The sequence below is a fragment of the Pleurodeles waltl genome, chromosome 4_1 (genome assembly GCF_031143425.1).
Source record: "Pleurodeles waltl isolate 20211129_DDA chromosome 4_1, aPleWal1.hap1.20221129, whole genome shotgun sequence".
Taxonomy (NCBI): Eukaryota; Metazoa; Chordata; class Amphibia; order Caudata; family Salamandridae; genus Pleurodeles; species Pleurodeles waltl.
In genome coordinates this window covers 254,616,263-254,643,895 of record NC_090442.1, presented here as the reverse complement: position 1 = coordinate 254,643,895, position 27,633 = coordinate 254,616,263, and the positions used below count along the sequence as shown (strand labels likewise).

Here is a 27,633-nt window from a genome sequence, read left to right as displayed (position 1 = left end):
ACAACGACTGGATGATGACCCTACTCTTTGAAGCAATGAAGTGTAAATCAGATTTGTTTAAACAGGCAAATGTTATTGAAGGGCATGTCCATGACGGATTCCTGGGCATGCCATGAAAAACCAGATGACCTCAGCCAGGCATGGTGGCACCGATGAAGCAATAGCCCTGGCCAGCACGTCAGTCATGTGCAGCCCGTATTTGATAAAGAACTATGCTGCAACCCTGCTATCAGCAATAGCCTGGTTCAGCATGGCTCGGTAGTCCTCTGAGGCCATAGGAAGCACTTATGCAGCCAAGTCCACACTATCAGCCTAGAAGATAAGCAGTGTTCACAAACTGTGTTGAAATGTAGGCAGAAGAGATAAATCCTCTTCCAGGAGGTACCCTGCCTCTCAGATTACCTGTCTGGTGGAGTGGAATGGGCTGTACCAGAATTCACCCAGGAGTAGGGTAGTGTAGACATGCAATTGTCCTGGGGTAGCTTGGCACAGGCCCTGAGCAGGACATCAGAGCTGGCTTCATTGAAGAGTAGCAGAGGTTCTGTGTGGGATATGGCGGGCTGAAGAACCTCCATCAAAACATTAATCTTGACTTCCATGCAGGGCAGCTGAAGGTTGAGGAACTCAGCTGCCCTCCTCACCACCAAAGCAAAGGAGGCATCCTTCCTCCGTAGCCACACTAGGGGGAGATACCAGGCCAGTGCCTGGTTAAGTGTCCAGGTCACTGGCATCCTCCAGCTCCTCAAACCCATTGCAAGCTAACTGGGCCAAAGGATCTTCATGGGGTCAGGATAGCCATAAAAATCCTCATATTAACCCTGGGAAAAATCCCCGCAGGGCCTGTCAAGAAAAGGAGGCACCGCCTCCAGCCCGGACAGTTGCTGAGGTCTGGTCCCTCCCGGTGTTGGGCGATGCTGGCCCAGCTTCATCTTAAAGTCAGGAATTAAATGGGTTTGAAACTGCTGAGAGGTGTCGGTGGCGGCACTGGCAACAGTACCACAGGACCAAACCCCACCAAAGATCGTGGATTCATGAATGGAATTGGTCTTGATCCAAGAACGGATCCAGAGGGTCTGACCTGTGCTGAGGACAATCCCACCAGCAGAAGTTTGGTTGGTGCAGTTTCTAGACCCATGGGGTCCTCACGTCCAAATATGAGGTGCATGTTGGAGGCTGTCTCAGTATATGGGTTACACCTGTAGGTGAGGCAAGGCAACCATTAGTGATAATGTAGGCATCTCTAGATAACCAGAGCTCTCATAAGGGTAGCTGTGGAAAGCACCTATGGCTTATTAAGGAGAGTGTAAAGAAGTTGCAAATACCACACAGGTCAGTCAGTAATAAACGCACATGAAAGAAACATACCAGTGTTAGAAAAATAGTTTATACTTACTGTAATGCACATTCTAGAACTAACTTTGGTACATCTCCTAACCGGAGATATGTACATACAAAAAAAAAATTAGCAACAGGTAAGTAAATGCATAAAATAACGTGGGCCCCTGCCAGGGGAGGGGGCTGCAAATCATATACTTAAAAAATGTAATGCGAAAATTACTCCCAAAGCAGGAGAGCCAGCAGGACCCTCTGGTAGCAGGCACAGAGAGTCACAGGGAGGCCTCAACAGCACAGCAAAGAGGGATGCCTGCGTCGCAGGCTGTGCTTCTTGAGAGTTAGGAGGTGGTCTGTGGAGCCAACAAGCCTTGGCAATGACAAGCAGAAGTGATGCACAGGGATTCCATCCCAGCAGCTCCAGTGAGGGACTACAGACTTCCCAGTTGCAAGGAAGTCAGACCTCTAGAATGCCACAGAACCACCATCTGGTTTGCGAAGCCTTGAAGAGTCTGTGGGACAGTAGGATCCACAAGCCGGTTGTTGCTGAAGTGCCTGCAGATGCAGGGGAGGGACTCCTTCATGCCAAGGAAGATTCCTTCTTGATTTCCGAAGAGCAGGGAGAGTCCCAGTAACTCTGGAGGATGCACAGCCATGGGGGTTCAAGAGTTTTTGCAGAATTTGGAAACAAAGTTACAGTAGGAGCCCTCCTACTAGTTACAGTCTTGCTCTTGGTTCCAGCGAATAGCAGCAGTTCTGGTGTGTCCAGGTTGCAGAAGTGTTTTTCAGAGGAGACTTGTAGACAGCTCCTGAAGTCTTGCAGACGAATCTAAGGTCCCACCTTAGGGGAGCCCTTAAGTAACCTAGGAAGGGGGTTGGACACTTACTGCAGTGAACCACCTATCAGAGGGGGTTAGGGACGTCATACTGCTGGATTAACCAGTCAGATGCTCCAGGGGCATCTGCTCATCTTATTTCCAAGATGGCAGAATCAAGTGGCTACCTGGCAGAGCTCTGTGCACCTCCCTAGGTGAGGAGCTAGACAAGGGGATGGTCACTCCACTGTCCTTTGTGTGGTTTCATGCCAAAGTGGGAACCAGGGGGTTCCTGCACTGGGGCAAACCGGTGTATGCAAGGAGGGCACCAAATGTGCCCTTCAAAGCAGTTTGGTGGTGCTCACAGGCACTCCTACCGCAGACCAGAGACACATTATTCTAAAGAAGAGGTGGTCACACCTCTATCTTACAGGAACCGTTTTGTTTTGCCTTCCCCTGCCCAAGTTAAGCTTAGCAGCAGGGGAGCAGAACACTGCCTGGGGTCGGCAGGAGCATGGGCTGTCATGCAGACCCTGCAAGGCTATACAGGCAGACTTTGGGGGATCTCCTAGGGAACCCACAGTGTACATGGTATCATGCAACTAGCTCTGCAATCAGTGTAGTGGCATGATTCCAACATGTTTGATACCAATGATGCCTATGTTCGGTGAAGCCATTATGTAGTTGGAGAACTCATGTTGACTAGTGTCCACTGCATACTTTAAGATGGCTTTCCCACACTTACAAAGCACAGGAAATGGAGTCTGGGATCTGTAGGGGCACCTCTGCTCATGCAGGGGTGCCCTCACTCGTAGAACCATGCACCCTGCCCTTGAGCTGAAGGGCCTACCTTAGGGGTGACTTACAGGGTCAGAGTGCAGTGACCTTGATATAAGGCAAACCTTATATCTGGAGTGAAAGGTACATGCAACATTTCACACAAGCTGCAATGGCAGGCCTGTAGTTACAGTTTGCATTGGTTCCAGTCTGAAGTCTGGGGAATATTCACAAGGAGAGGTATCTGTGGTTAGAAGTATCCATCAAAAAGCATGCATCAATGTGAAATATAATGGGCAATAGAATTTGTATACTAACTCATGAATTTTACATCACTAATCAAGTAGCATGGCCTTTTCAAAATAAGAAGAAAAGAGTGTTTAAGTCTGATGCAAAGGCTTCCTCGGGGAGAGACTACAAGGAGCTTCAAACAAGCTTTATGCTACATACATCTTAGCTGAGGGCTATAGGTTCAGGCAGCCAGTCTTATGTATTCTTTTTGTAGTTCAAAACATGGCTAAGCTATGGCCTTCCCAAAGCACAGTAGCTGATCGGAAACCCCTTTATAATGCATCAAAGGAATGTGTTTTAGAGGCCATCCTGAAAACTTATATGGCTGTTTTGGTCCTAAGAAAAATTTAGCTGGAGGCTAAGAAGGTACGGATTTTCACCACAGGCCTGTTCAATCACTTAATATTTTGTTTTAGAAATGTATTTATTCAGCTTTTACAGAAAAACAGCACAACAGCGTTGTGTAACACAGTAAACAATATCAACAGCATGACAGGTTAGAAGCGTACCTTCACATAGCCACTTTTTTCAATGCGATATGCAGAATTCCTGAATTCCTTAATGACCTAAAGGCAGGTGAGAGAGGAGAGGAGAGCACCAGGGCACCCCGGATGATAAGCTCCAGAGCCTCCCACAACTGTTGCCTTGTTTTCATGTAGGTGGGAGGCAGGCCGAACGGGTCCATGCACACCAACCACATCCCACTCATCCCCCCTATATATCAATAATCCACGCCCCTTTTCACACCCCAGGATCCCATCAAAATAGTCACAAAACTGAGCTCCGATCTTCTGCAACTGCCACCACATCTCACCCCCCTTACTCTGTTTGGCGCTCACGTTATTCCATCCTCCCCGAGAATTCCATTGACTCAGACCTTTGCGCTGCAGCACCTGGCCACCCTTCCTGATCGTCAGAGCCACACAAGCTCCCAGTTGCCTGCCCATCAATGTCTCCCTCCACAGGCTCACCTTCCAGATGCTCAATCATACTGTTCCAAGTTTCCAGACCCCGCTCAGCATTCTCATCTGTCCGGGCCCTACAGAGTATATACTTTTCGGCCTTTGCCCATTCAACTAGGTCAGCCATTCATTTGTCACAGGTTGGTGGAGTTGGGCTGGTCCAATGCACAGCAATGCGTTGCTTCGCCAGTATCAACCCCAGCCTAAATGCTTTGATTCAATGAATACTGCCAAACAGCATCCAATATGTTCACATTTATTTTAATATATAGTCTAATCTTGTGTTTATTTTTGCAGTAATCTCTATTCATGTAATCTGTACTACATTAGGCAATTAGTTATTTATAAAGTTTTTAAATATATTATAAGGAGTAGATTTCATATCTGTTTCTCCACTGGAAAAAGGGGCCCTGAAACTCACTAATAATCCAGTAGTATAACAGGACTATTTGTTTCCAAGGAGGCACCATCCCCACGTAGGTTGTGGGAGGTACATGGGTTACAGTTTCCCTGATTTTGTGGCTCGACTTGGTAATTTAGCCTGAGCCTGCATTGGCCAGAGAGTTTTGGGTGTCTAAATTTGGATCGTATTTGCTGGCGAACGTGCAAAAATGTACCACTAGAACTCTGCAAAGACGAAACTGTTTGGAGAGAGCGCTTTTTACTGTTAATGCATGTACAATTTGAAATCACATTCTAATATGATTAGGCCTAGCATGAGGCTAAATGTGCACCTAACGTTTGCACTGAAGACAGACATTTTAGGGGCTGTCCCTTTTTCAGGGTCCAGCCTGCAATATCATGCACCAGCACATGAATCTCACTTGTGAGACACTGTTGTTACCAATAAGGGCTTGGAGCCCACCCATTGTTTACCATTTGTTTGCTTGTGTGGCACTCTTCTTGAAGCCTCGTAATTGGTCAATGCAGGCCGTTCCGTTTTGTGGAGCAGGGACCAAGACCTGATTAGCTCAACTTTATCAATGCCCATCCGCTGCTCCTACGTAATTGAAGTACTATTTTGGTCTTTTCAACTTCTAGTGCCCTGCAAACAGAAGGAGTGTGACTGGCAAAAGCGTGCCTAGCAGGACAAACAAAATAGCAAAGTCTTTTTTTTCTATAATTAACGTTCTTTTATTTTGCCAAGTCTTCTTTTCTCACTTAGCACTCATGTTTTTTGCTCATTGGCACCGTTCTCAAAAGATGACCATTATCTTATTCTGAATATTGCAAAGCAGCATTGTGTCTTTTTTATGTGTAATTTCCAAAATTATGCTTTAACAAACAATTGTGCAGTACATCCGAATCTGTCCCACTCCAATCCACCTCACACCAATCCACCCAACTCAATCCAACCCAACACCTATCCACCCAACTCAATCCAACCCACCCCACTCAATCCGACCTACTCCACTCAAATTCAAAACAATCTGCCCCACTCCAATCCAAAACAATCTCTCCCACTCCAGTACAAAACAATAGGCACCACTCCAGTACAAAACAATAAGCCCCAATCAGTACAAAACAATCTGCCACACTCCAATCCACAAAATATGCCGCACTCCAGTCCAAACCAATAGGCCCCACTCAATCCAAACAATATGCCCCACTCCAATTCAATCCACCTCATCCAATCCACCCCAGTCCATCACAATTCACCCCACTTCAACCCTCCTCACACAATCCAATCCAGCCCAATCCAATCTGCCCTATTCCAATCTAATCCACCTCACCTCTATCCAATCCACCCAATTCCAATCCACCCCACTCCAATCCATCGCACTCCAGTACAATCTACCTCACTCCACCTCAATCCACTCAATTACAGTCCAATTCGTTCCAATCCACTCCGACCCCAACAAATCACCCACTCAAATCAATTCCACCCCAATCCAATCAACTGCAAAGGTGAAGGGGATGATATAGGTAAGTGGGTTTTATTCTTTGAAAGACCCTGCATTGGGTGGTAAATTTAGAACAAGCACTGGGGCACACTATTTGTGGGAGTTATTTTCAGGAAAGTGCAGGGATAGGCTTCTGAATGAGCTAGATTCTAAATCCTATGACCTCATGAAGATTGCCCTGACTGAGGGCTTTGGATTTACAACTGAAGGGTACAGAATAAAGTACAGGGAGGCTTGAAAAATCCAGAGCCAAATCTGGGTAGACTTTGTGGACTATTCAGGAAAAATGCTGGGTGTTTGGTTAGCTAGACACAAGGTACAAGATTATGATGGGCTGTAGAACCTGTTCATGAAAGAACATCTTTTGCGTACTTGTTTCAATGCTAGGCTACATCAACATCTGGTAGACCTGGGTCCACTTTCCCCTCAATAATTGGGGAGGAAGGCAGACCACTGAGTCAAAACAAGGGTGACCAAAACTACCATTGGTGGGGAAGACCAAAAGGAAGAGACCAAAAAGCCCCCCAAGGGAAAGATGGGAACCAAAGAAACATAACAAAGAGTCTTCTCAAGGCCCCCAAAAACCTGCACAGGAGGGTGGGCCTAGTGACTCCTCAAAATCCAGGGGTGTGCACAAAGGGAGACACTTTGATCCCAGCAGGGCTTGGTGCCATGACTGCAAGACTAAAGGGCACCAAACTGGAGACTCTGGTTGTAAAAACAGAAAGAATGTCTCTAATCAATCTGCAGTAAATGCAGTTGTCAATCTCCAGATGGGATAAGAGGTGTGGCTTGACCATGTCATAAACCCCACACAGGCAACATTAGTCACTGAGGGTGGGGTAGAATTATCCTGTGCTGCCTTGCCAAGTGACATGAAAAAATACAGGCAGCACCCTTTGATTAATGGGGAGAAAGTGAAAGCACTAAGGGACATAGGAGCTAGTGTTACCATGGTCACTTGCTACACTCAAATCAGTTCCTGGTAGGGACGTCTTATCCTGTCACCAATGTTGACAATGAGACAAAGTTCCATCCCATGGCTATGGTAACATTTGATTGGGGGGGGTTGGGGGATGGTGGCTTGCAGGGCAAAAAGGAGTGGTTGTGTCCTCATCCATCCCTGTAGATTGCCTGCTTGGAAATGACCTAGAGCATTCCCCTCTGGGCTGATGTAGAACTGAAGACCCATGCAGCAATGCTAGGGATCCCTGAGTGGGCATGTGTCAAGACACGGGCACAAAGCAAACTTGAGACAGAAAAAGGAGAGATGGACCCTGAAATAGTGGACCGGCCTTCCAAGAGAAAAGGCAAGAAGACTGTAGGACCAGCTTCAAAAAAGATCCCAAATCAGGACCCCATTTCTCAAGAGGACGAGTCAACCTTCTTGGAGAGAACTGAGTCTGCAGAGCTTGGGCATTACCACCCAGAGCTCTTGGGCCCAGGGGGACCCTCCAGGGAAGATCTGTACCAGGGGCAGAGGACTTGCCCCACTCTTGAAGACCTCAGGCAGCAGGCTGCACAGGAAGAGTTAGGGAATGTCAGTGGTACCCACATGGTTTATTAGGAGGAGGGGCTCCTTTACACTGAGGCCAGAGACCTCAAGCCTGGTGCAACCAGGAGGGTGGTAGTGGCTTAAAAGTTCAGAGAATTCCTCCTCACTCTAGCCCATGACATTTACCTAGCAGGGCATCTGGTCCAAAACACAACTTGGAGTAGGTTAGTTGACCACTTTTATTGGCCAAGATTGTCCCAAACAGTGAGGGAGTTTTATCAGCCTCTCTTAAACTGCCAGGCCAGTGGCAAAGCAGATGGGCACTTAAGGCCCGGCCACTACCAGTGGTTGGGGTAGCCTTTGAAAAGGTAGGGGTCGGCATTGTTGGCCCCCTTGACCCTCAAAAAGCATCAGTACATAGATATGTACTAGTCATAGAGGATCATGCCACTAGATACCCTGAGGCTATACTTCTTAGGACCATTACTGCACTTGGGGTTGCCAAAGCCCTCATGCGTATCTTTACCGGGGTAGGATTCCCTAAGGAGGCAGTATCAGACAAAGGTTCAAACTTCATGCCTGCATACTTGAAACACATGTGTGGTGACCTTAAAGTTTACCACCCCGTACCATCCACAAACAAATAGGCTGGTTGAGAAATTGAATCAGACCCTAAAAGGCATGATTAGAGGGCTCCCTGAAAAGCTCAGAAGGAGATGAGATATCCTGCTTCCTTGCCTGCTGTTTGTCTACAGGGAAGTGCCATAAAAGAGAGTAGGTTTTTCTCCATTTGAACGTTTGTTTGGGCATCCTGTTAGGGGACCACTAAGTCTTGTTAGGGAAGGCTTGGAGAAGCCTCTCAAAGAGCCCAAGCAAGACATTGTGGACTATGTGCTTGGCCTGACTTCAACAATGACTAATTACATGGAGAGAGACAGTAAATAAAATCTTAAGGCCAGCCAGGTGCTTCAAAAGCTCTGGTATGACATAAAGCTGCTATGGTGGAATTCCAATCAGGGCTGAAAGTTTGGGTGTTGCAGCCTGTTGCTCCAAGGGCCCTCCAGGATAAATGGTATTGGCCCTATCCCATACTTGACAGATAAGGGAAGGTCACTTATTTAGTTGACCTGGGCAGTTGCAAAACCCCAAAAAGAAACATCTATGTCAACCACCTAAAACCCATCTTTGACAGAGCTGATGTAACCATGCTCATGGTTACAGATGAGGGACAAGAAGATGAGAGTAAGCCTCTCCCTGATCTCCTCTCCAGCAACACACAAGACGGTTTTGTGGATGGGGCGGTCTTATGAGACAACCTCACTGAACAACAGCAATCTGATTGCAGGCAACTCTTCAACCAGTATGATGAGTTGTTCTCTCTGACCCCTGGAAAGACAAACTGGTGTACCCATGATGTGGACAATGGTGACAGCTTGCCTGTCAAGAACAAGATTTATAGACAGTCAGACCATGTCAGAGAGAGCATTTAAACATAAGTTAAAAAGATGTTGGATCTGGGTGTCATTGAACCCTCTGAGAGTCCCTGGGCTAGCCCAGTAGTTTTAGTCCCCAGACCTCACTTCAAAGGAGAGAAAAGGGAATGAGGTTTTGTGTGACTACAGGGGCTTCAACTCTGTGACAAAAACTGATGCACACCCAATTCCAAGAGCTGAGGACCTCATAGACAGATTAGGGGCAGCCAAATATATGGGTACCTTTGATCTGATAACTGGGTACTAGCAGATTGCCCTGACCACAGTAGCAAAAGGGAGGTCAGTATTTTCTACTCCTAGTAGGCATTATCAGTTCACTGCTATTCCCTATGGACTAAGGAATGCACCTCCCACCTTCCAGAGGTTGGTGAACCAAGTCTTTGCTGAACTGGAAACTTTAAGTGCAGCTTATCCTGATGACATAGCTGTCTATAGTTCCACCTGTCAAGATCACCTAATCCACCTAGGGAAGGTTCTTGAGGTTCTGCAGAAGGCAGGCCACACTATCAAGGCCAGTAAGTACCAGATAGGGAGGGAAAAGTTGTTTACCTGGGTCACCTGGCTGGTGAAGTACAACCCCTCCAACCCAAGATTTAGACTGTTCTTGCTTGGGAGGCTCCCACAACCCAGACACATCAGGGTGTTCCTTGGCTTGACTGGGTACTATAGGAAATTAGCGAAGGACTATGGCACCATAGTTTCCACCTTATAGAACTAACCTCCTAACCTCCAAGAACATGCCCAAAAAGGTTAACTGGACAGTGAGTTGTCAAAAGGCCTTTGCCACTCTGAAGGAAGCTATGTTCTCTGTTCCAGTCCTACAAGCCCCAGACTGCTCCAGGCAATTCATAGTCCAAACAGATGCTTCTGAAATGGGGCTAGGAGTGGTCCTTTCCCAGAAAAATGATGATGGACATGACCAGCCAGTTGCTTTTATAAGCAAGAAATTACTCCCTAGTGAACAAATTTGGAGTGCCGTAGCGAGGGAAACCTTTGTTGTGGTTTGGGCCTTGAAGAAGCTGAGGCCATACCTGTTTGGCTCTCACTTCATAGTTCATAGCTACAACAGATGAAGGGTAAAACCCCCCAACTGTTTAGGTGGTCCATCTCCCTACAGGAAATGGACTTTCAAGTTGAACACAGACCTGGGACTGCCCATGTCTATGCAGATGGCCTTTCCAGGTTCTTCCGCTTAAATGATGAAGACTCACTAGGGAAATGGTAGTCTCATCCTCTTTCGCTTGGGGGAAGCGGGATAGTGTGAGAAAGGTCTCTTTTTGACATGGTTAGCCCCCCCTTTATGCTTGATGTATGATGTAGCCCACAAATTGTAGTGCTCAGGGCCCCTGGTAACCAGTTTCTCTAGGCCAGAGCTCTTTCCCTAAAACTGTTGTGATGCACTGGCACAATTGGATACACCTTTAGCTACCACTGTAAGTCCCTAGTAAAAGGTACTTAGGTACCCTGGGCATGGGGTACTAAGGGTAGGCCCCTGAGGGCAGCAGCACTGATTTTGCCACCCTCTAGGGCCACACATCCAGATCCCCCCTGCACTGCCATTGCAGGCTGGGTGTCCTGGTGCAAACCTAAAACACAAACTCGACCTGGCACACTGCCTATGTGCCCTGTCCACCATACACTGCATATACTATGGTTAAGACACCCCTCTGGCAGGCCTTAAAGCCCTAAGGCCGGGCACACCATATCGTATGTAAGGGCACAGCTGCATGAGCATATGACCCCATTGTGTCCTTGCCAAATCTAGGACATAGTGAGAGAACAGCAGCCATTTTAATACATGTGCTGGACACTGGTGAAGACAAGTTTCCCAGCTACACAATGGCCACTCTGAACCATGGGCTGTTTGGTATCAAACAACTCAAAATGGTAATTCCAAACTGCTACTAGTATTGGATCTATCCCCAAAGGTACATGGGGTCACCTTAGAGGTGCCCCCTGCAAAAGTTAACTACTCTGGCATGGTTACTGACTGGTTCTATCCAGCCTGCCACCTCCTGACACCCAATCTTACATGGAAGTGACCATTCCCACAGGAAGTGCTCAATGTAGTGGGTGTAGCCACCCAAAGGTAAGTGTCCCATTGGTTCCCCTAAAACTCCCACTAAATACAGTATTTAGTGGGCACCCCTAGACCAAATAATCAGATTCGAAGGACACAAAGAAGACCAGCACCAAGAAGATCCAAGGCACGGAACTGTGGACCTGCTGCACCCAGGACCCGATAATAGCCGCTGAGGAGAAGCTAGACAACTGGACTGACCTCAAGAACCCCCGGAGGACCTCAGGCTTCATCAATCACCCAAGAACCCCCTCCAGAGAGGAGGTACCACTCTGTAACAAAGAAGAAACCAGCAACCCAGTGAGCGTCACTTCACTGACCAGCTGCTAACTCCAGAACTGGAAGCCACAGCCAGACCCTACGACACCCCAACGACCACGAGGACAAACCCTGCAAGAGTGCCAAGTTTGGTGGCACTGTGCCCTCCAGTGGCTAAACTGTACCAATACCCTGAGTACTGGTCAGCCACAACAGACACCAAGAAAACCAACCCGCACAGGGCTGAAAAAGAACCAGGAAGAAGCCTCAGTCAGGGGACTTCAGGCACAACCAGAACTGCCCGCCAGAGCATGCCCATTGTCCTGCAAGCAGCCCTTGAAGTGACTTACCTCCAGATCCAAAAGGCATCTTTGCACACAGCTCCTGGCTAACCGATTTGACCTGCACCAGGCCGCCCTGTGCCCTGCAACTAAGAACCTGCTGTGCCCTAAGGGTCCCTCACCCCTTGCGATCTGAGCACTTCAAGGAGACCCCAAGGAACCACCTCTAAACTTACCTGGGCAGTGCTTTTTCAAGTGGTCCCCTGCAGTGGCCCTGCACCAGCTCCAGAGTCTTTTTATCACTGCTCCCGCCGGAACCAGGAACCGCCCAAACTTTTCCAGCTGGCACGGTATGCCCACCGACGACCTTGACCAACCTGCAAAAGAAGAACTTGGTAAATCAACTGTAGGATTTTATATGTATTTTTAAATGTGACTTTCCATTGATTCCTATGGTGCGTAATTACGCATACAAAGACTATTTTTATTAAACTTCAAAAATCCATATTGCAAAAAGTACTTAATCAATTATGATTATCTTGTTCTTAAAAATTATATAAAAAACTGCAGTATTTTTTAAAAATTGGTCTTGAGTTATTCCTTTCGAATGTGTGAGTGGCATAATTGGTACTGTAAGTACAACATATGCTTTTCTGTTCTCCAAGACTGGCCGAACTGCTCGACCAAGCTACCTTACAATTTAGAGCATTAGGTGATCTAGTTTTTACACCTGTAAACCAACGTGTGGTTGCCTCCTACACTTATATTCAGACCTGATTTTTTTTTAAATACGAAAAGCAGCATCATTTCAAGTCTGTGCTCTTTAGAGGAAAACAATTAACTGAAAAGCAAGGCATGTAACGATTGTTGTATCTTGGGCTTCAGTTTGTCACCTAGATATATTACCACACATTTGGTCTGGAGGGATAGCGATAGAAGATGATGGTGCTGCAGTATCTGCAAAGACTGAACACAGATGATCTTAGATTTATGAAAGAGAGACAACCATTGATTTACCTTCAGATCATCCTCTAAACTGCTATAGTCTATTTGCATGTCTCGTTCTCTTGCATATATATCTGCAGTATCCTGGGTGCCTTCTACTTCAGTTCCGAGCTGCAAAAAGCAAAACAAATATTAAATAAGGTATAAGTCAACAAATGTAACTGCACCAAACCTTTATTTACAAGGATATCTTTATTTTTTTTATCACGTATTAAGCAAATAATGGTGTTCTAAAGTTTTATACATTTAAATGGATGTAAATAAGGATAAGTTACTTACCTGTAAATCCTAGTTCTCTTCCAGGTGTATCCTCATCAAAGTCATAAACATTGAATATTCCCGCCCTTGTGCGGGGACCCCGGAGCATACATCAAATACACACATATAAAGTATGAAACATGCACGAAAAATATATATATAGCATTTTTAGTAGACATATCTTTGATACTAAACTCATGAATACATGTGTAAAACGGCAATGCAGGCTATAATCATAAACAGGCTAAAATGCTTTTTTTCTATGAAGTTTTTTTTCTTTTTTTTTTTTTAATCATAATAAAAATTACAATAGAGAATAAATATCTACCCAAGCCCCCAAAACTGGGCTTAGGGAAATAAGCAGTAGTAATCACTAGAGAAAAAAGAGAAAAAACTACATTGAAAAACAATGGAGCATTCTTAGCCAATAGGCTGCATGCAGGTTAACACAGGAGAACCATAAAAACTTTGGCACCGTGCCTTTAAGACCCTGAGCACCTCCAGTATCCCACCATGCCTCAGGGGTGAAGGAGAGGTGACAGTTGGTTCACAGTTAGGTCAGTACTTTTTTACAGTGATAATCTGTGTAACGGATTCAAAAGACAGTCTGTCCTGCACTTCTAGGAGACGTGCGTCCGGGGAGGAGGGTGGGTTGTTTATGACTTTGATGAGGATACCCCTGGAAGAGAACTAGGATTTACAGGTAAGTAACTTATCCTTCTCTTCCAGGGGATCCTCATCAATAGTCATAAACATTGAATAGATTAGCAAGCCCATCCCTAAACTCTGCGGACTGTCTAATAGAAGTGCAGGAATAGATATGTATCATGCAAATAAATTTCTCAAAGAGGCCTGCCCCACTTGGGCATCTGCTCTCGCATCTGAGTCCAAACAGTAATGTCTAGTAAATGTATGTACAGACTTCCATGTAGCAGCCTTACAAATCTCAGATATTGGAACATTGTTAAGGAGGGCAGCAGTAGCCGCTTTTCCCCTAGTGGAATGCGCTTTAGGTCTACCTAGTAGCTGTTTGTTAGCCAACTGGTAAGCATTAAAAATACAAGAAACTATCCATCTTGATATTGTTCGTTTAGATGCTGCCTCTCCTGTCCTCAAATGACCATAATTTACAAACAAGTGGTTGGAATGTCTAATCAGTTTTGTTTTATCCAAATAAAATTTCAACACTCTTTTCAAATCTAGGGAGTGCAACGCCTTCTCCGCCGGAGTCTCCGGATTGGGGAAGAAAGTCGGTAAAGAAATAGTCTGATTGATATGGAATTCTGACACCACCTTCGGTAGGAATGATGGGTGAGTTCGCAGAACCACTCTATTGTCGTGAAAAACAGTGTACAGTTCTTTAGAAGACAAAGCCTGAATTTCACTGACCCTCCTCGCGGAAGTAATGGCTACCAAAAAAGCCGTCTTCCACGTAAGGTGTTGCAAAGAGGCTTTGTGTATAGGTTCGAAAGGAGGGTCCATAAGTTTTGATAATACTATGTTCAGTTCCCATGGAGGAGAGGGTCTCCTAATGGGTGGAAAAACGTTTTTCAAACCTTCTAAGAAATCCTTGACTACTGGTTTCGTAAAGAAGGATTCCTGAGAAGGTAACTTACGATAGGCTGTAATGGCAGACAAATGTACCTTAATAGATGACACCTGCAGACCGGACTTTGCCAGATGAAGTAAGTACGATAATATGACATCCTCTTGAGCCCGTATAGGATTGTGACCTTGTTGACAGCACCATATGGAGAACCTCTTCCACTTAAAAGCGTAAGAATGCCGAGTGGAAGGCCGTTTGGATTCTTTCAAGATGTTCATGCACTCCTGCGAGAGCCCTAGGTGCCCATATTGCAGGAATTCAGGAGCCATGCTGTCAAGCTCAAAGAGGGTAGGTTGGGATGCAGAACCCTGCCCTCCAACCTGCTCAGAAGATCCGGTCTGCACGGCAGCCTCCTGTGAGGTTGTTCCGATAGGTTGAGGAGATCTGTGTACCAGAATTGACGGGGCCACTGCGGTGCTATGAGAATCATTCTGGTGCTGATTCTGTAAAGTTTGTTGATCACAACCGGTATGAGGGGGATCGGTGGAAAGGCGTAGAGAAATATCCCTGACCAGTCGATCAACAGGGCATTCCCTCGAGATCCCGGACGGTAGAACCTGGATGCGAAGTCTGGGCATTTCTTGTTTACTTCGTCCACGAAGAGATCTAATTGAGGCCGACCCCATAGAGCGAAGATGTCTTCGACGACTTCGCCGTGTAGGACCCAATCGTGGGCATCCTCTAGGTGTCTGCTCAGGAAATCTGCTTCCACGTTTTGTTGACCTGGCAGGTGAACCGCTGTAAGTGACATTCCTATGGCCAGGAGCCAATGCCATATTGTTTGGGACTCTCGAGATAGGGGTAGGGATCTTGTTCCCCCGTCTGTTCAAATAATACATTGTTGTTGTATTCTCCATTTGTATTAGGAGAGATTTCCCCTGAATCGATGGAGCAAAAGACTTGAGAGCCAGATGGACCGCTCTGAGCTCCAGTAGATTGATGTGGTACTTCTGTTCGTTGTCGGACCACAGGCCCTGAGCTTGAAGGGGACCCAGATGAGCCCCCCATCCCTGAAGAGACGCATCCGTTACCAGAATGTCGGATGGAATTACCTGGTGAAACGGAGCACCTACTGACAGGTGAGGTCTGTGCATCCACCATTGCAATGACTGATGTGCCGCTATTGGTAGCCGCACTCTGTCCTCCCAGCGACCTGTCCTTTGGCTCCAGTTGTTCTCCAACGCCTCTTGGAGGGGCCTCATGTGCAGCCTGGCATTTGGGACAATGAAAATGCATGATGCCATAGAGCCCAGCAGAGATGTCACCTGACGGGCCGTCGGTGCGTTGGATTTTAACAGGTCTTGACATTTCCTCTTTATTGATAATAGTCGTTCCTCCGAAGGATACACTCTTTGGAGCTCTGTGTTTAGTATATCTCCCAGGTAGTGGAGGTTCTGTGTTGGAATCAAGGTGGACTTTTGGTAGTTGACTTGAAGACCTAGAGACTTGAAAACCTTGAGCACAATGTCCCGGTGGCTTCTCGCCTGATCCGGAGAGGAAGCTTTCAGTAACCAGTCGTCTAGGTATGGGTAGACGAAGATTTTTTGCTTTCGAAGATGTGCCGCTACCACTGCCACACATTTCGAGAAGGTGCAGATTACAGGCCGAATGGTAGTACTCTGAACTGATAGTGCTGTGAGGCTATCTGGAAGCGCAAGAATTTCCGATGCTTGGGAGCTATCGGGATGTGAAAATATGCGTCCTGCAGGTCGATAGAGCACATCCAGTCTCCCCGATGTAGTTGAGGGACAATCTGGTGAAGAGCCAGCATCCTGAACTTCTGCTTTCTTATGTACTTGTTCAGCAGCCGTAAGTCCAGAATTGGTCTGAAAACGCCGTCTCGGCCTTTTTTCGCCACTAGAAAATAACGGGAGTAAACCCCCTTTCCTCTGTGCGCAAGTGGAACCTTTTCTATTGCCTTCTTTCGTAAGAGGGTGAGAGCCTCTTTGCGCAGCAGGTTGAGATGAGATGGATTGCCTTTGGCTGGTGGCAAACGCGTTGAAGGCTGTCTGAAAAGAAGAGTAGCCATTTTCGACAATGTTGAGCACCCATTTGTCTTTTGTGACAGAGTGCCACTCGTGAAGAAAATCTGTGATACTTCCCCCCACCGGAGTGGTGTACAGTGTCGAGGGAAGCGAGATCTCATTGTTTGGCCGGCGCTTTCGGTGTGGACTGCTGAGGTCTACTTGACCCTCGTTCCCTTGCCTTCCGAGCCTGAAACAGAGGGCGTCCCTGTCTTTGTTGTGGCGTCTGGGACCAGTGAGGGGTTTACCTCCACCTCAAGTCTTTCTTCCTCTCCAGGCCTACTGCCCTCATGGTGTCCACCTCGGTCTTCATGCGTGCCATTTCTTCATCCGTATGGGTACCAAACAGCGAGTTCCCATTGAATGGGAGATTTAAGATGCGCTGTTGAGCTTCCTGTTTTAAACCGGTCAGCCTCAGCCAGGAAGACCTTCTTGCACAGATTCCATGTGCGTACCCATGCGCAGCTAGGTCTACTCCATCCGCCGCTGCGCGGATGACTTGGTTGGATACCAGACATCCCTCTTGCAGAATTTCTTGAAAGTCCTGTCTGTCTTCCCTGGGCAACTTCTCAGTGAACCTGTTGAGGGAGTCCCACAGAGAACGGTCATACCTGCCCAGGAGTGCAGAAGCGCTTGAGACCTTCATTATAGATGCCGCCATGCCACACATTTTTCTCCCCAGAGAGTCTAGATGCCTGCTCTCTTTGTCCGGTGGGACCGTTGAGGATTTTTCGGGCTGCTGCCAATATTACTGAGTCCGGTGCCGGATCTGTTCTTAAGAATAAAGGGTCCTGTTCAGGTGCTTTATATTTTTAGAAAATCCTAGCCGGAGCAGCTTTGAGGGTGGCTGGCGCCAAAAAAGTGTCCATGGTTGGCTGCAACAGACCAGGCACTAGTGGCAGTAGCTTTTTTGAAGCTGTTCTATGTTGCAGAGTCTCAAAAATGACTGACGAGGAGGTAGATGGTTCTGGAACCTCTATGTTTAACTTCTGCGCTCCCCTTAAAAGTACCTCATTAAAAGTGGTGATGTCATCCACCGGTGAGACCCGAGCTGGTGGAGAATCTGTTAAAGTGGGGGAGTAACGTCCGACAGATGATCCTGACGACGACCAAGAGGGCGATCTTCTGTGTCGTGATCTTGACCTAGATCGTTGTTGAGAACGTGATCTGCTGCGAGACGCTGTAACAGAACGCCCAGGCCTCGTGGTCGGTTGGCGCGGAGCAGAACTAGCCCGTCCTGCCCGCGATGTTGGTGATGGTGTTCTGGGAAGAGAGGCAGTAGGAGAGTACATTCGTGAGTACTGCGAATCCGGGGAGGCCGCTGGTCTATTAAGGCTCTTCAACCATCTTGGTGATAAGTTGATGGGTGAAATGTGCCCCGATGATGCCGCTCTCGAGAGCGATGAATCGCTCCGTATGGAGACCACTGGCGATGGAGCGGCTTTGTCTGCTGGAGGGAGGCGATGTTCTACTCCCTGCGAGACAGGTAAAACCTGTGTCGACGTCGAAAGGCGCGCCGCCGGTTGTTCTTGCCTCAACGTAGAGTGTCTCGACGTAGAGTGTCTCGACGTAGAGTGTCTCGACGCCGAACGCCGATCTCTAGACCTCTACCTGCTCACCGTCGTGTGCCTCGACGTGGAGCGATGGGAGGCCGACGGCGGATGTCGCTCTTGCTGTCGTGGAGATTTCGACGCCGTGTCTCTTGACGTCGGGGCCGTGAAGTCTTCGGCGGCAAACGGGCACGCCGGTGATGGCTCGACGTCGATCGGCGGGCTGTCGTCGACGGAGATATGCCCCTGTGATGGCCATGTTCCCTCAACGCCGTATCCTTCGACGGCGATATATGGTGGTGAGATGGTGGCAGCGATGACGTCGACGGGGAACAAACAGGTACTTTCCTACCTGTTGACGTCGACCTGGCCATTCTCTCCTGAGAGTGGCCTGTTGGCTGCCTGGGAAGCGAAGAGGATGATGTTTTCTGCCTCTCGTGAAGCCCATGTAGCCTGATCTTTTCTCTGTCCTTCAGAGTCCTCTTTGACATATTCTTGCAGTGTTTGCAAGTGTCAGGGCAGTGACTCTGAGGCAGGCACACAATACAAAGAGAGTGTGGATCTGACTGGGCCTTCTTCTTCCCACAAGAAGGGCATTTGACAAAAAGGGAAGGCATTTTTCTGTCAGGAAAAAAACTGCCAAACTCAGACAATGATGTTAGATGTCGAGCAAAACAGGAAAAAAACGCTGTTTTAAAGTATTTTTCTGAGAAAAACTCAGAAAAACTGAGAGCTCAATGCTCCAGGATCCTCTCAGAAGAAGCCGGAAAAAAGAACTGACCTAACTGTGAACCAACTGTCACCTCTCCTTCACCCCTGAGGCATGGTGGGATACTGGAGGTGCTCAGGGTCTTAAAGGCACGGTGCCAAAGTTTTTATGGTTCTCCTGTGTTAACCTGCATGCAGCCTATTGGCTAAGAATGCTCCATTGTTTTTCAATGTAGTTTTTTCTCTTTTTTCTCTAGTGATTACTACTGCTTATTTCTCTAAGCCCAGTTTTGGGGGCTTGGGTAGATATTTATTCTCTACTGTGATTTTTATTATGATTAAAAAAAAAAAAAACTTCATAGAAATAAAGCATTTTAGCCTCTTTATGATTACAGCCTGCATTGCCGTTTTACACATGTATTCATAAGTTTAGTATGAAAGATATGTCTACTAAAAATGCTATATATATATTTTTTGTGCATATTTCATACTTTATATGTGTGTATTTGATGTATGCTCCGGGGTCCCCGCACAAGGGCGGGAATATTCAATGTTTATGACTATTGATGAGGATCCCCTGGAAGAGAATACATGAATCATGCAAGCATCCATGCTGTTTTTATCATCAAAAACCCTGAAAGACAAAAAAACTTATTAAATGTAATCTTATAAAAATAAAAGAAGACCAACAAAAGGAGAACAACACTGGGTGATAACTGGGGAGCAAGAAGAAGGAAAAACAAGCTTTTGCAAAGTCCCTAGAAATAGCCATTACTTACCCATCGCCTGCGCAGTCACTTATCAATGCACTTAGTCTCTCATCCTTGCCCTCAAACATTTATTCAGCCAGATGTTGACCAATTCTTGTATTCACTTACTCGCCCATCCACATCCACAATACAATATTCACATGCACAAACAAATACTAAACAATCAATGAAGAAGCACTATTCAACTAAAGCTAGTTCTATATCATGGGCATCATTTAACCAAAATCTCTTGGTAGCTGAAGTGGTGAGCCCCAGGGCCTGAAGCATACCAAAGCAAGTAGACCAGTGTTTTTCCAGTTCCTTAGAAGAGCTGCAAACTATGTGGCTTCTGATCTTCTAGCAGATTATGAGGATCATCCCCCTATGTAAACTCTAGGCTGCCAGACTTGTTACGGAAGCCAGAGAAAGACAGCCGGAGACTAAGGGCAAGATGTATCAAAGGGTTTTACCTATTTTGTGTCTATGTGAAAATGCTTTACTACATATTGGCCATAGGCTGGCAAAGACAGGACCAAAGACTATCCTGTTGTGCGGTTCCTATTATGGTAATAAGACTGCGTGTTGAGGGCAGCAGCACCACCGAGTGTGGGAGATTGAGTTACAGTCCCACACCACTTTGGAAGCTGTCAGTCTAGCCCACAGTGCCTCGCCCAACCCTAGAAAGGAGAATGTGCTTTGTAGCAACCTAAACCTGACACTGACTCCTCAGGGAAGTCATGGAAACAGATCATACCCCTTTAGCTCAGTTACTCAGTGACTCACACATACCAAAATCAGGACACAAGAAGCAAACTGGATTTCAATGCATTTATTAAAGAAACTGTATCCTAGTATAAAAAGCATGAGTTGTGAGAATAAGGCAGATGAAACATAGTGCTGTGATCATCATTACAACCAGTGTAGAGATGAACAACCACACCATTTTGTAGGATTCTACAAAGTCTAGAGATTCCTGTTTACTGTCTATGTTTAGGTCTGAGACCATAGTGGTCGTAACCCTTCTGCCTGTCCTGATCGAAGGGAATAACTCCAACCCCATACCTGAATGTGATAGCAAGAGTCTACCTACTGACTGATGGCAATCCTCTTGGGAACCTGAACAGTCAGCACCAGGATCAGCAAAGCTGCCTATGGAATGGTGTATCCCAGGACGGCCATGACAGGAATGCTCTTTGCTCATCTTAGGCCTATATGTTGTTTAGATAATAGTCTATATAGGGTTCTTTGCACAGGTCTGATGTACTGATGTGTCAAGAAAACACCTGAGCGTCTGGAGTGGCAATACGAGTTTGAATATCATGTACCGTACGTGACAGCCTTGAACATGGCACAGAATGCACTTTGTGCAAATGACGGATAAAATGTGCAGCGCAAACAACTATGCCTTCTTGGAAAGTGCAGTTGATCAGAATATATGAACAAGGAGCTAAAAGCTGGCTTTGCTAAAAAAAAATAAGAAATTAATAAAATGCCTACAAATGTAAAAGACACAGGGTACCGGCTTAGTGTTAAAATAGGGGTACCCCACCTAGGGGTTTAAGGGATCCTACAGCACCCTCTGTGAGAAAGTAGCCTCTTTCTAGCCTTGTTACCTCCACTTTTGGCCTGTTTGTGAGAATATGTCAGGGTGTTTTCACTGTCTCACTGGGATCATGCTAGCCTGCTGCTACTTGGTCTCCTTGTTCCACAGGTACTCTCGTCCGGAAATCCACTTTGGTTGCATTGCTGGTGTTGTTCTTCCTTGCAGAATTCCCCTATCACGACTTCTGTGCTCTCTGGGGAATATAGGTGCACTTTACACCTACATTTCAGGATCTTGGGGTGGGCTATTTTTTCTAACCCTTACTGTTTTCTTACAGTCCCAGCGACCCTCTACAAGCTCACATAGGTTTGGGGTCCATTCGTGGTTCGCATTCCACTTCTAGAGTATATGGTTTGTGTTGCCCCTGTACCTATGTGCTCCTATTGCAATCTACTGTAATTCTACATTGCTTGCATTACTATCTTTTGCTATTACTGCATATTTTTGGTATTGTGTACATATATCTTGTGTATATTTGGCATCCTCATACTGAGAGTACTCACTGAGATACTTTTGGCATATTGTCATAAAAATAAAGTACCTTTATTTTTAGTATATCTGTGTATTGTGTTTTCTTATGATATTGTGCATATGACACCAGTGGTATAGTGGGAGCTTTGCATGTCTCCTAGTTCAGCCTAAGCTGCTCTGCTATAGCTACCTTCTATCAGCCTAAGCTGCTAGAAACACCTCTTCTACACTAATAAGGGATAACTGGACCTGGTACAGAGTGTAAGTACCCCTTGGTACCCACTACAAGTCAGGCCAGCCTCGTACATTGGTTGTGCAGCGGTGGGATAACTACTTGTAACTACTTACCACTTTGTCATTTTGTACTTTTCATGAGAGAATAATATACAAAACAAGTTCAGTGTATGTACACCTAACCAAACAGTTTTGCTTTTCTTCTTTTACTCTATTTGCTAAGTGCTGAAAAGTACCTCTAAACTTTCAAAAAGTTTCTAAAAAGTTGAAAAAGTTTTTGTTTCTGTCTTCTTAAAAAGTCCTAAAACTTTTTCTCTATTTTATCTGTCCCTAAACCTTTCTTCTATCATGTCTGATGCAGGTCCTTTTCTTGATTTGTTCAGCTCTGCTTATGAACATCTGAACTGGAAAAGTTTAAGGAGTCTCTGCATTGATAGAGGTTTAGGGGTGGGAAAGAATCCCTCTAGAGAATTGTTATCCAACATGCTTATTGAGAATGATAAGGCCTTAGCTGGCACATCCATTGAGAAGTTAGGAGATGGTTCACACTCTGACTCAGGGGCTCCCCTAGTAAGAGTGTTAGATGGTGATCTTTCCAACCTGCCCCTTAGCAGACCACCTAGCATAACTGGTACTAATGTGAGCTCTCATCACAGTAGGGATGTTATTCCTGCAGGCCAGGTTGTTAGGGTGCCAACTATTAGGGACTGGTCTCCCTCTGTTCATTCACATCATTCTTCTGTGTCTAAGCATGCCCAACCCACCCACCCTGATGACAGATTGTTAGAAAGGGAGCTCAATAGATTGAGAGTGGAAGAGTCCAGGCTGAAGCTTAAACAGCAACAGCTGGCTCTAGAAAGGGAATCTTTAGACTTAGAGAAAGAAAGACAGAGGTTGGGGTTTGGACCCCACGGTGGCAGCAGCAGTATTACAGATAGTAATCCTGTGAAGGAGCATGATTCTAGGAATCTGCACAAGATAGTTCCCCCTTACAAGGAGGGGATGACATTAACAAGTGGTTTGCTGCACTTGAGAGGGCCTGTGTTGTACAGGGGGTCCCTCAAAGGCAGTGGGCTGCTATCCTATGGCTATCTTTCAGTGGAAAGGGTAGGGGTAGGCTCCTTACTGTTGAGGAAAGTGATGCCAATAATTTTACAGTTTTAAAGAATGCACTCTTGGATGGGTTTGGCTTAACCACTGAACAATACAGGATTAAGTTCAGAGAAACCAGAAAAGAGTCTTCACGAGACTGGGTAGACTTTGTTGACCATTCAGTGAAGGCCTTGGAGGGGTGGTTACATGGCAGTAAAGTTTCTGACTATGAAAGCCTGTATAATCTGATCCTGAGAGAGCATATTCTGAATAACTGTGTGTCTGATTTGTTACACCAATATCTAGTGGACTCAGATCTGACCTCTCCCCAATAATTGGGAAAGAAGGCAGACAAATGGGTCAGAACAAGAGTGAACAGAAAAGTTCATACAGGTGGTGACAAGGATGGCAAGAAGAAAGATGGTGAGAAATCTCAGGATAAGCATGGGGATAAGGGTAAAACCAAAGATCCTTCTTCAAATCCTAAACACTTTTCAGGGGGTGGGGATACATCAAATTCTTCATCTTCTTCTTCACAACCTACACACATTAAAAAGCCTTGGTGCTTTGTGTGTAAAAATAAAGGCCATAGGCCAGGGGATAAGTCCTGTCCAGGTAAACCCCCTGAGCCTACCACCACTAATACATCAAGCTCTAGTGCCCCTAGCAGTAGTGGGACTAGTGGTGGGACTGCTGGCAACAGTCAAGCTAAGGGTGTAGTTGGGTTCACTTATGGGTCCATCATAGAAACTGGGGTAGTCAGTCCCAAGACAGTTTCTGTCACACCTAGTGGCATTGGCCTTGCCACACTGGCTGCTTGTCCCCTTACAATGGATAAGTACAGGCAGACAGTTTCAATAAATGGTGTTGAGGCCCAGGCCTACAGGGACACAGGTGCCAGTATCACTTTGGTGACGGAAAACCTAGTGGCTCCTGAACAACACATCATTGGACAACAGTATAAGATTATTGATATCCATAACTCCACTAATGTTCTTCCCTTAGCTATAGTTCAGCTTAGTTGGGGTGGAGTTACTGGCCCTAAGCAGGTGGTAGTGTCACCTAGCTTACCTGTAGACTGTCTCTTAGGTAATGACCTAGAGGCCTCAGGTTGGGCTGATGTAGAGTTGTATACCCATGCAGCCATGCTGGGTATCCCTGAGGAATGGTTCCCTCTCATTTCTACTAAAATGAAAAAGCAAAGGAGAGAAGGCCTGAAAACTCAGGATCCCTCTCCAACAACAGGTAAAAAGGGTATCACAGTATCCCCTAACCACCCTGCCATTCAGGATACCATTCCTGTGGTGGGAGAAACCTCTCCTGGGGTGGCACCTGTTCCAAGGGAATCATCAGCTGGCATAGCTGTACTCCCTGAGGTGGAAGTACCTCTCTATGGAATAACTAATATTGATGAGAAAAAGAGCACAATTTTAGTTAACATGGAGCATCCCTCCAACCCTCCCAGAGAAACTTTAGTGCAGAAACCCTGCACTGCCTCACAACACTTAGGACAGCAACCATGCCCTAGTGTGGAGCTCATAGGACAGCATCCCTGCCCTGCTCCATATCAAGAGAAACAGCATCCCTGTTCTCTCTTCCAGCCATATGGACAAAGCTTTTGCCCAGCTATGGCTTTACAGAGACAGCATCCCTGTCTGGCATTCTCATCACTAGAAATAGGTCCAGTGGACAATTCCCACTGTTCTAAACTAAAACTTACTGATAGAAACTCTGAAAATATCTCTTCACATTGTTGCTTAGCTAAAAAACTTCAAACAGGGTGGTTTACATCCCCACAGGGAAGTAACCATATAGTGGATGATAAAGGGAGTAACCAGTCTATTGCAGAGCTACTCTCTACTTATCACCACTTAGACAATAAAGTCTCAACTGGCCAAGGTTAGCCTTATTGTCCTTCGTTTGGGGGGGTAGCCTTGTTACCCCCACTTTTGGCCTGTTTGTGAGTATATGTCAGGGTGTTTTCACTGTTTCACTGGGATCCTGCTAGCCAGGGCCCAGTGCTCATAGTGAAAACCCTATGTTTTCAGTATGTTTGTTATGTGTCACTGGGACCCTGCTAGCCAGGACTCCAGTGCTCATACGTTTGTGACCTATATGTATGTGTTCCCTGTGTGATGCCTAACTGTCTCACTGAGGCTCTGCTAACCAGAACCTCAGTGGTTATGCTCTCTCTTTACAAATTGTCACTAACAGGCTAGTGACCAATTTCACCAATTCACATTGGCATACTGGAACACCCTTATAATTCCCTAGTATATGGTACTGAGGTACCCAGGGTATTGGGGTTCCAGGAGATCCCTATGGGCTGCAGCATTTCTTTTGCCACCCACAGGGAGCTCTGACAATTCTTACACAGGCCTGCCAGTGCAGCCTGAGTGAAATAACGTCCACGTTATTTCACAGCCATTTTACACTGCACTTAAGTAACTTATAAGTCACCTATATGTCTAACCTTCACCTGGTGGAGATTGGGTGCCAAGTTACTTAGTGTGTGGGCACCCTGGCACTAGCCAAGGTGCCCCCACATTGTTCAGGGCAAATTCCCCGGACTTTGTGAGTGCGGGGACACCATTACACGCGTGCACTGTAATAGGTCAGTACCTATGTACAGCGTCACAATGGTAACTCCGAACATGGCCATGTAACATGTCTAAGATCATGGAATTGTCACCCCAATGCCATTTTGGCATTGGGGAGACAATTCCATGATCCCCCGAGTCTCTAGCACAGACCCGGGTACTGCCAAACTACCTTTCCCTGGGTTTCACTACAGCTGCTGCTGCTGTCAACCCCTCAGACAGGTTTCTGCCCTCGTGGGGTCCAGCCAGGCCTGGCCCAGGAAGGCAGAACAAAGGACTTTCTCAGAGAGAGGGTGTTACACCCTCTCCCTTTGGAAAAAGGTGTCAGGGCTGGGGAGGAGTAGCCTCCCCCAGCCTCTGGAAATGCTTTGATAGGCAAAGATGGTGCCCATCTCTGCATAAGCCAGTCTGCACCGGTTCAGGGATCCCCCAGCCCTGCTCTGGCGCGAAACTGGACAAAGGAAAGGGGAGTGACCACTCCCCTGACCTGCACCTCCCAGGGGAGGTGACCAGAGATCCTTCAGTGTGCTCCAGACCTCTGCCATCTTGAAAACAGAGGTGCTGCTGGCACACTGGACTGCTCTGAGTGGCGAGTGCCAGCAGGTGACGTCAGAGACTCCTTCTGATAGGCTCTTACCTGTGTTGCTAGCCTATCCTCCTTCCTAGGTAGCCATACCTCCTTTTCTGGCTATTTAGGGTCTCTGCTTTGGGGAATTCTTTAGATAACGAATGCAAGAGCTCATCAGAGTTCCTCTGCATCTCTCTCTTCACCTTCTGCCAAAGGATCGACCGCTGACTGCTCAGGACGCCTGCAAAACCGCAACAAAGTAGCAACGACGACTACTGCAACCTTGTATCGCTGATCCTGCCGCCTTCGCGACTGTTTTCTTGGTAGTGCATGGTGTGGGGGTAGTCTGCCTCCTCTCTGCACTAGGAGCTCTGAAGAAACCTCCTGATGGACAACGGAATCCTCCCCCTGCAACCGCAGGCACCAAAAGAACTGCATCACCGGTCCTCTGGGTCCCCTCTCAGCACGACGAGCGTGGTCCCTGGAACTCAGCAACTCTGTCCAAATGAATCCCACAGTCCACTGACTCTTCAGTCCAAGTTTGGTGGAGGTAAGTCCTTGTCTCCCCGCGCTAGACTGCATTGCTGGGTACCGCGTGATTTGCAGCTGCTCCGGCTCCTGTGCACTCTTCCAGGATTTCCTTTGTGCACAGCCAAGCCTGGGTCCCCGAGACTCTAACCTGCAGTGCACAACCTCCTGAGTTGTCCTTCGGCGTCGTGGGATCTCCTTTTGTGGCTTCGGGTGAGCTCCGGTTCACTCCTCGTCGTAGTGCCTGTTCCGGCACTTATGCAGGTGCTGCCTGCTTCTGTGAGGGCTCCCTGTCTTGCTGGGCGCCCCCTCTGTCTCCTCACGCAAGTGGCGACATCCTGGTCCGTCCTGGGCCACAGCAGCATCCAAAAACCCTAACCGCGACCCTTGCAGCTAGCAAGGCTTGTTTGTGGTCTTTCTGCGTGGGAACACCTCTGCAAGCTTCTCCACGACGTGGGACATCCATCCTCCAAAGGGGAAGTTCCTAGTCCTCTTCGTTCTTGCAGAATCCACAGCTTCTACCATCCGGTGGCAGCTTCTTTGCACCCTCAGCTGGCATTTCCTGGGCACCTGCCCAATCTCGACTTTGTCGCGACTCTTGGACTTGGTCCCCTTGTTCCACAGGTACTCTCGTCCGGAAATCCACCTTTGTTGCATTGCTGGTGTTGGTCTTCCTTGCAGAATTCCCCTATCACGACTTCTGTGCTCTCTGGGGAATATAGGTGCACTTAACACCTACTTTTCAGGGTCTTGGGGTGGGCTATTTTTCTAACCCTCATTGTTTTCTTACAGTCCCAGCGACCCTCTACAAGCTCACATAGGTTTGGGGTCCATTCGTGGCTCGCATTCCACTTCTAGAGTATATGGTTTGTGTTGCCCCTATACCTATGTGTTCCTATTGCAATCTACTGTAATTCTACATTGCTTGCATTACTTCCTTTTGCTATTA

General features: G+C 46.8%; 1 protein-coding gene across 1 annotated transcript in view; it reads right to left on the bottom strand.

Moving 5' to 3' along the window:
* Positions 1-27,633, bottom strand: part of SMC1B (structural maintenance of chromosomes 1B) — a 2,375,007-nt gene that overhangs the window by 579,603 nt on the left and 1,767,771 nt on the right. The window contains exon 19 of the mRNA XM_069228259.1: positions 12,706-12,804. Coding sequence (XP_069084360.1) covers positions 12,706-12,804 — 99 coding nt within the window. The remainder of the gene's footprint in view (positions 1-12,705; positions 12,805-27,633) is intronic.